We start from the raw sequence: 10,552 nt of genomic DNA, 5'->3' as shown, positions 1-10,552 counted from the left end.
TTCTTTCAAAGCCATGCGTTTCCCGTGGACAGATTGATACGTTCGTCAAATTCTCAAAGTTTGCGGAGTACGAGAACTTTCCCGCGAGGTGGTCGGTGTTAGGACCGGCGCGCTGTTTGACAGCGGAGCCGAGGAGTCCCGAAGTGGGCCCGAACTAGCCCGAACCTCGCCGGCCCCGGCTTCGGCTTCCCTCCCAACTTTTGATTTGTTCTGCCTTTCGCACCATCATCTCTCGCACCAGGTAGGAAGGACCAATGCTGCTCAGTCCAAATAGCAAAGCCGTAACAGAAGCGCAGAACCTATCTTCAATATCGTTCTGTTCCAGTTTTGGGCAGATGATACCTTTAAATTATTATTGATGGCATGGGGGTAATGATGTGAAATGTGAAAAAAAGGCTGAAATATAGTTTTACAAAATTACAACATTTATTAAAGTAGACTTTCTATACATTCCTCCCAAGTTCAATCACTATTTCAATGTACAATGATGTTGATTACAAAACCATATCACAATAAATAAGTGAAGATTTGTTGATCAATGTATATGTCAAAGAATGGCACATTTTCTCTTGGGGCATTTGGTAAAACACACATCTTTGAAGAGACAATTTTAACTTTTTATACAGATTAACAAGTTTTTCTTTTAAATGTGTACCCCTTTCCCACACAAATTTCTGTACAATATCACACATTCAGTCAATGTACAGTCTCCTGCTACTTTCTGCTCTTGTCACAACCGCTAGGTGTGCAAGATGGATATTATTCACATAATGATACAAAATAATACTATGGATAATTTATGCTCGGACTTTAAAGACGAAAATGAATAACTGACTTCATGTTGGGGAAATGTCCAATAGAATATTTGTTAAGGCCACAAAGGTATACAACAGGAATGCACACAATTGTCAAACTATGGTAGCTAAGGGGAGGAAATAAAAGATGGAGGAAGTGAAAGCACTCAAAAATACTAAACTACAATTGTCATGCTTAGCATTGACAATGTAGGAACTTGAGAAATAACAAGCATTACAGAGGCAAATAAATACATTACACAATGAGACTCAGGATGAACTATAACAATGTAACTTGGCAGTCTCAAAGCTGGGAAAAATAACATTGCTTCACATCACTCCACATTTACATTAGAGGCAGTGGTGGACATTGCACTACAACTAAATCATAAAACCAAGTAATCATCCTAAATGAGACAAGTTGATAAATAATAATAAAATAAGGGAATCTAAAAATTGTAAACACATATTCCACCTTGCATTTTGTCTGTGGACCAGATTCAATGAATTATCCCACACAACCTAAGTTTAAAACAAACACATGGCAATAGCATGAGATAAAAAGGATATAACGGCAACTACATCAAGTCTAAGCTGCCTCAATTTCACAATCAGTTCATATGAGATGACATAAGATAAATAATTGATAAATAATTAAATGGTTTTTCTTTTTCTGGAAGCAGTGGATGAACTGACAAGACACACAATTTTATCAATAGTAAGATTCGTTGCCTTTCTTTTGGTTCCTGTATGTTGAGCATGTACTGAATTGAGCAATTAAATCATAAAACTGTACTTCTATTGGAGTGAATATTAAAAAATTCCAAGAAACATGTCTAAAATTAAAGCATGTAAGCAATTCTTATCTTTGGGCTAAATCAAAGATGCAATAGACTAAAGGTAAAGTTTTAGAAGATTTTCCATGTTGAGAGCACATTTACACTCCTCAGAAATAGCATTGTTGAGCATTTCATACCTCAATGGCAGCTGTAATTGGACACAATTTCATGCAAATTCAATGAAAAAAATTACGACCAGAAGGGGTTAGAAAGGGGAGAGGGACATCAGTGAAAATATTATTGCAGGCCGATTTGCAGACAACCACACAACAATTTTTTTCACAAACAGCAATATGTACAAACATTTCTATCACTATCATTCCTCAGAAATCAATTCCAAAAATAACATGCAAAACAGGGATCACTGATCATTTCCATTCAATATGCAAACCAGAAAAGAGGAGATTAATGAACATGAGAAAAAGTCCTACCAACAGAGTTAGACCTTGAACATTTCAGTCTGAGTATGATGTGACTAGAAGCAGGATTACAGTTAATACCATCCTGGCCAGATGTTGAAATACATTACACACACATGAAGAACAAGACACCTGCCTACAAGAAATGCAACTCTAAAAAAAATTATTCGGTACCATGGTCTCTCCTTATAATAAATACATTGATAAATAAGAGAGACGCTGGGACAATTGCAACTGGAAATACTCGCTATCTCAACAGCTGGCTGTCTCTAACATAGTCATCAATACTTAAATGAAGTCATGCTGCTTAAATAAAAGCAGTGAAGATCAATTGAAACAATAACCTTGTACAAAAATATCAAGAATGCTGAATGGAGTTTACACCAAAGTATTCTAAATATATTTTTGTAATAATGTGTTGGGTGCAGTTCAAAAACTACACACTTCACACAAGTTTATTTTCTTTTCTGATAACAACCTTTAAGAAGGCATGGTTAAGGAGTCCTGATAACAGCAGTCTTTCCGTTAGAAGCAAACTTTGCATTCAGTCTACTTTAAAGTGTTTTAACAGAGGAGATCTTCCCTTCAAACTTAGAAGACTCAATAAAACACAGGCCACAGGTAGCACTTAAAACAGCTACTATAAATAGCAATTGAGTTAGAGGATTATTAACTTAAGCAAGGACTACGACATACAGACAAAAATACTATCTTGAAGCGGGAAATAACTTGAACATTTAGGGAAAATACTTGAAGTTTGCCTCTGCAGATTGTTAGTGTGCGCCTTGCAGTATTTATGTTTTAAAAAAAATTACTTAAACCAACTGTATGTATCATCTGTTAAGCACATTGAATAAAACTCTGCTAGAACATGTGCCAAAAGAAACAACAGTACAGGAGGGGGTGAAAATACAGTAGTAGAGGGAAGTAGATTCTTGACCAGTCCTACCCCACAAAGGGATTACAGACTCTCCAGCAGAAAGCACACATACACACTTGCACATGCACACAAATACACAAAACAAAGGAGCCAAGTTAATTAACAGGAAAGATTATCACATTTCACCTTTGCATGATAAAACACCAATATGAGAAAAACGACAAGGAATGGACACTGATAAGGAATGAGAATTTTAAGCTTAGTCTTCTGTGTTGTAAAATGTTGCAACTTAAGGAAGTTAATACGCAATACTTTGGGACCTCAGTCTAAATAAGGGAAAAATGGAAGTCACAACAAAGACAAATGAAATGTGAGCCAATGCTCTCAAAAACAAAGTGACTAATTAGCATGCCTAGAAACATGCTTCAGAGAAACCAATGCTACAACACAAAGCAAATGAATCAGAAAAACAAATAAAACAGAATAATAGTCTGCGCAAGAAATGGAAAAAATTCTCAAGATCTCATACTGAAAAAAAGGGGGGTTACATTGGTTTTGGAAGGGCAAATTAGACAGTTGGCAGGAATGGAAAAGAACATGAAAGTTGCACAAACCTCAATATATCACCAAGTAAGAACAACAATTTAAAAAATAAGGTTCTTGACAACAGTGTTTTTCTAATACAAGCAAATCCCAGTACTGTGATTAATGATGGTCCCAGTGGAATAAAATTGTTCTAAAATCACAGTTGAAGAACTCGAGAGTTCAAAAGCAGGAGCACAAAACTTAAGTTGAGACACACCTTTTCTTGTTCTAATTTTCAAATGAATCATGTCAATGAAACGTAAATACTGGTACTGGCTACTAATACATGATTTTTCCTGTTTAGTCGGAATTTACATGTACATTCTGCCATCAACACTTTTAGACACTAGAAAGAACACACACTAGAACCAATAAGAATAAAAAGGTTTAAGTGCTGCAAAATAATTCATTAATGAGAACATCTTCACAATACTACCATTTTAAATGGAATTTCAAATGGAAATTTTACATGGATGAATACAAACTGAATACATACATATTCAAGTGTAAATATATATCTATAAATGTATATATCTCAGACTGAACAAAATAATTGTGCAATTACTGCACAAAAGTTATAAAAGAATATCTGTACAAAATTTTAAGAGTCTCATTGCCCTGTGAAAGGCACTTAGATAATTTACAGTCAACAAGATATTGTGGCAAGAGTAGATAAAACAATACAAGAAAAAATAGCCTCTGATCATTGAAAGAAGTTTTCAATAATACGTATTTACAAGTTTTTCTTCTACTTATGGGAATGTTCAGAGCTGTATCGTCTCCAAATGTGTAAAATATTTGCTCATAAACAAATAAAAATTTCTTCCTGACCCAGATGAAAAATTATTGCATTAGGTTGAGAAATCTGAGTTGACACAAAAATTGGACCCGATGTGAGAGATAACACGTAATAATAGATTCAAAGTTTCTCATCTTTTCATCCAAACAGGGGGAAACAAAGAAATGTTACATTGTTAAAGGAGCAATTGGATGGGAAAACTTTACTTTTACAATATTTCATGCACTGAGAAAGGAAGAGTAACAGGAAAACAAACAGTCCACACATAAAGAGACAAACAATGAAAAGGGGAGAATTGAAATCACAAATTTAGGTAAACCAACATTCACACATCGGAACATCATAATTCACACCCACATTTACACAATACAGATCTCTTGTCAAATATCATGTTTCATAACAATATAAATACAGAGGCAACAAGCTGAAGACGAGTTTGAAGCTGGAGTTCAGGTGCCTTTGATCACTACAACATTCCACCATTCGTCAGTCTGATGAAGAAGTCATCCCGCATGTTTTGATAAATTTAATGGCATATCTGCAAAAGAAAAGGAAAGCTGTTAGTCAATTGAATACACACTTGGAAATGCACATGACACTTCTACACCTGCAGTTATTTAAACAATTAAGACTTTCCCGACCGTCAGGATTTTATTAATAAACCAGAAGAGAAAGTTATGCAGCAAGAAATAGTTTATGTTGCAGTTTGCTTACAGAATCATTAAATTTGAAATTTGGAAGAAAATGGTCATTGTTAAAATATCTAAAACATGTCAATGTATGACAATTCAATGGAGAAAGAAAGATTTTTTTTATTGAAAGGAATGCACCCATCTAGCAGCGAATTCCCACGATTACAGCCCGGTTCCCACGGGCATGGGAAGTTTCCCACGGTCGAGGAAAACTTCCCACGGTTATAAGTTAAATTTTCCACTTATAAGCCCTAATTTCCTTCGATATTTCTAATACTCAAATTATTCTTTAGCGGACAAAACTGTGAGAACTGTGGGAAGAATCTCCAAATTTGGTAGGGCCAAAGCCAACGACCTGAATCCCTTGTTCCAGATGGTACCAGAGTTAGCCACCCCTTGGAAGTGTGGACTCCACTACCGCCCCCAACCCCTGCTGTCCGGCGCAACTGTCCCGCTTCGCCAACCCGGCCAACTCCCACGCCAACGGAAAATTCCCACGGATCGCCGACGCCAACCGCCCCGGAGACCTCCGTGCCCCCCGCGTCCCGCGTGCAACTGTTGCTCGCTTGCTTGCTCGCACCACCGCGGGCCGGACATGATCCACCCCCGCGCCGTCAGCCCCGCGGCCCCTACGCGGCCCCAGCCCCCTGGGGCAAGCGCACGGCCTTGGCACGGCACGGGGCAGCCCTCCCTCCGCCCGTTTCCAAAAGTTCCCACGGAGAGCGTCAAGAAAGCACGGGATGCATCTCCTCCTCCAGGCCGGCTCGAAGGTGGGCAGGCCAGCCAGGCAGGCCCAGCAGGCCCCGTCAGCCAGCCTTTAGCCGCCCCCCTCCCTTTTTTTCCTCCGCCCCAAACCCCGCTCTAGCGCTGCCCAAGCGCTGCAAAGACGCGTGCCTTTGCCTTTCGGAGACGCTGGTGGCTGCCACCATCACGGTTGGAAGCTTGGTAGGTAGGTGGAAGACAACACCAATTTTGCCCGATTTCACTTTGACCGGCTGAGCACAGCCGTTGTCCACGCGGCCAGCGCCTCCAGCCCAGCGTGCCTGCAAACGTGGACAGCCCTAGTGCGAGGTTCAACGCTCCGCTCCGCCACGGCTCGACTCGGCTCCGCTCTACCTGCTGTGCGCTCCGCCGCGCGCCGCGCTGCCATCCAGCACCATGGCGACGGCACGGGAGTGGCTGGGAGTGGCATGGCACGGCTGGCACGGGCACGCCATAGCGTGACGTGGCGCGGCTGCGCGGCGAGTCTCGGCCGACCCGACCCTGCCGGGCAGGGCGGGCAGGGCCTGCCCTCCAACGGCTTTCCCACGACAATCGTCATATTCGATGTAAACGATCAGCTCCAGCGACTACCGTGCGCACCGTGCACCGCACTGCCCCGCCAACGCGCCACCGCAGCATCATGACGCCACCACGCGCACAGCAAGCCCTCGCCACCAAATAATTTAAAAAAAAAAATTAAAACCCATTGATTTAAATTGCCAAATTTCTCCCAAATTTCCGATGTTTTACGCCTAGCGGCACCCTCCGACGAGTCTATGAGAAAAGTTCCCACGGCCCGTAATTTTTTCCCATGACCGGAAAACGATTTTCTGGAGTTTCCACATACACACCACTTTTACCTGTGATGCCAAATAACGTTTTAACAAGACACAATGGTATTTTTCCCACGCATCTGTGTTTTCTCTCACGGAAAACCAAGGGGTTCCCACGCTACACGCGTCTGGGAAAACACTATGCTGTTTGATTCGCGAGGTTCTTAAGGGCGTAAGTGCAATTTCGCACACGTCCTTCCGTAACTATTAGTTTTTCCCACGTTCCCCGACTTGTAATACCGACAGTACTGAGTTGAAACTGACAAGAACGTCCGTCACTTCGCCACACTTCCCTTTTTCCCACGCCCCCTCATTTTCTCCCACGCTACAAATGACATCTTCCACACCCAAAGCCACCACGGCTTGAACCTAGAACACGCAAAAGCGCCTCATGGCTTTTCCCGCAAGGGCCTAACCCAGTTTTCCCACGCTCCTCCATTTTCTCCCACGGTGCCAAACGGCCGTTCCCACGCTCCCACGAGTTTCCCTCGCGGGGCGCGGGCACACTGGTGCGTGCCGGTTGTCTCGCCACGGTCACTAGAGTACTAAGGGTGGCCCCCGGCGCCTCAGTGCCTCGGGCCGGCCGAAACCACCACCGGAAGCGCCGCACCCCGCACCGACGCGGCGACGCGGCAGCGCCCTGCCGACTCGCGACTTGCGACTGCTCGAAGCTCGAACCGGCGGGGTGAGACTCCCTCCAGGTGAGACAAACCAGCCTCCAAGGAACGGCAAACCCAAATAAAGTCCCAATTTCGGGCCGATTCCCACGGAAGACAGCAATTTCCCACGCCCGAGGCAACTTTCCCACGCTTGCTAAAAATTTCCCACGACGCGCCCGTGACCCATATTTGACAGTTGGTAATCTAGTGTTGTAACAGGTAGAATGCATCCACAAAATTATGGACAGAAATGCTTTTTTCTACAAATAAATGCATTTTTAACAGGAATTAAGTTTAGCATTACAACTGACCTAACATACATAAATTAACCAAAGTAACTTTCAAAGTAAGGCACTTCAGAAAGCCCTCAACAGAAAAGATGCAAAATCATGCAGAAAACTCTTGATCATAAAAAGTTTTACTGCACTTTATATGTTACAATTTAAATGGTAGAGCGTAAAAGGATTATGAGACTTACCATCATCTTTTCTTATGTCATCCAAGTGAGGCTGATGATTGAGCGGTGCCCAAGGCACATGTCCAAGGGGCGAGTGGTACTGGGGCGCAAGTCCAGGAAACAGAGCTGCTCGTTGAAGACTAGACATGTAGGGGATCCACAACGGTGGACCTGGTGAATGAGGTGGAGCGAATCCGGAGTAGTATGGGTTGCTGGCCGGATGAGGGGACATGTAATGTGGATAAATAAGGGGCGTGGGCATGTAAGGGGCATAATGGGCGGCCCCTCCCACTGCAGCTGGTATGGCAGGTGAGCGCAGACCAGGCGAGGGCGACAGCGTTGGAGAGGTCACTGGCTGATGCCGAGGAGGAGACATCTTCCTCACATTTCCTGACTTGGGGACACTTCTGACTTTGTTGTTGGTATCAGAAGCATCTGATCCAGTTTGCGATGAGGGAGACTTTAACAAATTGCGTAAAAAAGATGGTTCTGAATCTTTGGGCACAACTGGCTCATCTTCTCTGGGTGCTAAGAGAGAAGTTATGCTGTAACTACTTGCTGCTGTTTTCACAGGGGGAGGCACACCCACTGGATGCAGAGTGTGGCACGTAACGGTACTATTGTTGGTTGATGCTGAGCCATTGCCTTGTGAGATTCTTGATTTCTTTTGCTTCGAAATATTTCCTTCATCAATACTAACACGTTCCAACTCCCTCAGTATCCTTTTCCGAGGTGAGACAATGTTGGGATCAACCCTTCCACTTGGGATTATGGGTCTTGAAGTCTCATTTGTCTTCACTCTGTCTATTAAGCTTTGTACTATGTTTGGCAGCTTTCCTTTACTAGGTGTCTTGGACATTGAAGAATTCATAGAACTAATGGAACTATTGAAAGAATCATCCGCATCTTCCTCTTTAATCAGAGGTGCCTCAGCTGCATCATAAGGTCTTCTTCGCTTTCGCCTGATGGATCTTGAAAGAAAGCTAAGTCTCCTGATACGGCGTGCAGCATTCAAAGGCCTCATCAGAAACTGTAAGTGAGCCCCTCTTCCTCTGCGTGGGCTAGCCTGCTTAAATGAGTGGTCCCTCTGCCATGGTGACGATTGTATTGATGAATTATCATCTGAAACTAGAGAAGTATAACATTTCAAGATCAACTCAAGAAATTTACTAGTTAAATTTAAATTAAGACCGCTTACCACTAAGAGATGGAGCAGAGCTCTCTTGGCGAGGCGCTCCTGGTACCGGCCAATTCGAGACCCAACACATTCTATCCCCATCTCGCCTATATGACAGTTCCAAGATCGATTTACCATCTACAAACAGAAAAAAGAAAATCATGTTAGAAGGCAAATAAACAGTACACATTGATAATATTCTCAGGAGTGTGAAAGGATCATTAATTAGAGAATAAACAACACAAAAACAACTAAAGGTCAGAAGTGTTATGGTGAAGATCCATAGACACACTTTCATATACGTATCACTGAATCTTGAGATAATCGACAATAAAATAGTGACAGTAAGAGGTCTAGAAGATCTAACGGAGTTATGCCACCACAACTAAAACTGAATCATCATATCTTTGGGGATCAAAGAAAAAACAAAGACAACTGAAAATGTAAAGGAATTTAAGGTTATGACACAATACAGCAGACATACACAAAGCTCAGGAATGCTTGGTGTGGTATGATAACAGTACAAAACCCCATAAAATCGAAGAATTCACAAGATTGTCTATTAAATAACCCACAAGGGTCATACCAAACAAAGTCAATACTGAGAATTCAGTAGGCGGGTGTAGACATCCTAACATTCAAGCCTACACGCCAGAAAGCACGTAGTTAAGAATTCTTACCTTTAAAAAACTTAAGTCTTCCTCCCGCAAAAGCGTGAGAGGAGTCAGACTCCGCGGGATGGGGCCTAACCCCGTCCAACACATAGCCTCTGGGTCTCTTGCTAACGGCAGCGGGGACTGGGACTTGTACTTCACAGACCCCGTTGACGCTCTGTTCCTCCGTCATTTTGGCACATGTTGCACTTGCTTCGATTTTCTCCTGGATTCGCATTTCGGTGCGCCCTCCTCACGCCGACCTCCCAAAGGCCACAAACTTCAAAACGGTGCCCCAGCCCTGGGCCGATATCGAGGCTGGCTCCATCGTCTGGTAGCCTATCTCAGGATGCTTCGTTACTGGCACTGGCCCATTCCACCTGCTATTAATGTCACAAAAACTTCACTTATACCATTTTCCCCGCTTCACTCGGTCAATTTAGAGCAACGGCCAAGGTACAACACTTCAATTTCATCAGTCTCACATTCGCTTTATGTGTACTAAAGCCACAAAATCAGTCAAATTCCAACGCCGAAAGGCAAATTTCTTCCTCACCCTCGTCGTCAACATTCCACTGTTCCCACGTTCCTTCGAGCAATCCACCCATAGTCCGGTGGCCAACGTTCCTTCGTTTATTCGTATGACATTGTAAATTGCTTTTTGTTTCAACGCAAGTTACAATAAAATGAGGAATTGAAGTTTTCAATCTTTAGGAACGGTTTACAAGCGCTTAAATCTACGATTTAAGCTGCAATTTAGACGGAACTTCCATTGCGTACAAAGATACTTTCAAAACTCGCTCCACTTGAGTGGTGCACCAACAGAACAACTGTTACGCAGACGTAAATACAAACTTCATACGACGCCTATTTTCAACTTCTTGATGGGTAAAAAATAATAATTTGAATTTTTCTTGGTCTTTTTTGCCTTGGATAGGAATATATGGTTGTAAATGGGCATATTGTCAATCATAGGATATTGTTGGACCTGCGATTTTTGTTG

The 10,552-nt window shown here is 42.6% G+C and overlaps 1 protein-coding gene across 3 annotated transcripts; it reads right to left on the bottom strand.

Annotated features, from left to right (window-relative positions):
- Positions 1-404: 404 nt before the first annotated feature.
- On the bottom strand, positions 405-10,196 carry LOC117650552 (protein hairless-like). 3 transcript variants are annotated; one of them, XM_034394062.1, is made up of 5 exons: positions 10,035-10,160; positions 9,577-9,932; positions 8,918-9,034; positions 7,741-8,847; positions 405-4,854 (listed from the first exon to the last, which is right to left on the bottom strand). In XM_034394062.1, exons 2-5 carry the CDS (start codon positions 9,785-9,787, stop codon positions 4,820-4,822), a joined length of 1,470 nt encoding a protein of 489 aa, XP_034249953.1. In that variant the 5' UTR covers positions 9,788-9,932; positions 10,035-10,160; the 3' UTR covers positions 405-4,819. The 3 variants fall into 3 exon arrangements, with proteins under 3 accessions (XP_034249953.1, XP_034249954.1, XP_034249952.1); XM_034394063.1 differs by having other exon boundaries at positions 7,741-8,841; positions 9,577-10,196; XM_034394061.1 differs by having other exon boundaries at positions 9,577-10,171.
- Positions 10,197-10,552: the final 356 nt, after the last annotated feature.

Source organism: Thrips palmi, unplaced genomic scaffold (genome assembly GCF_012932325.1).
Source record: "Thrips palmi isolate BJ-2018 unplaced genomic scaffold, TpBJ-2018v1 HiC_scaffold_5, whole genome shotgun sequence".
NCBI lineage: Eukaryota > Metazoa > Arthropoda > Insecta > Thysanoptera > Thripidae > Thrips > Thrips palmi.
This window is presented reverse-complemented; position numbering and strand designations above follow the sequence as displayed.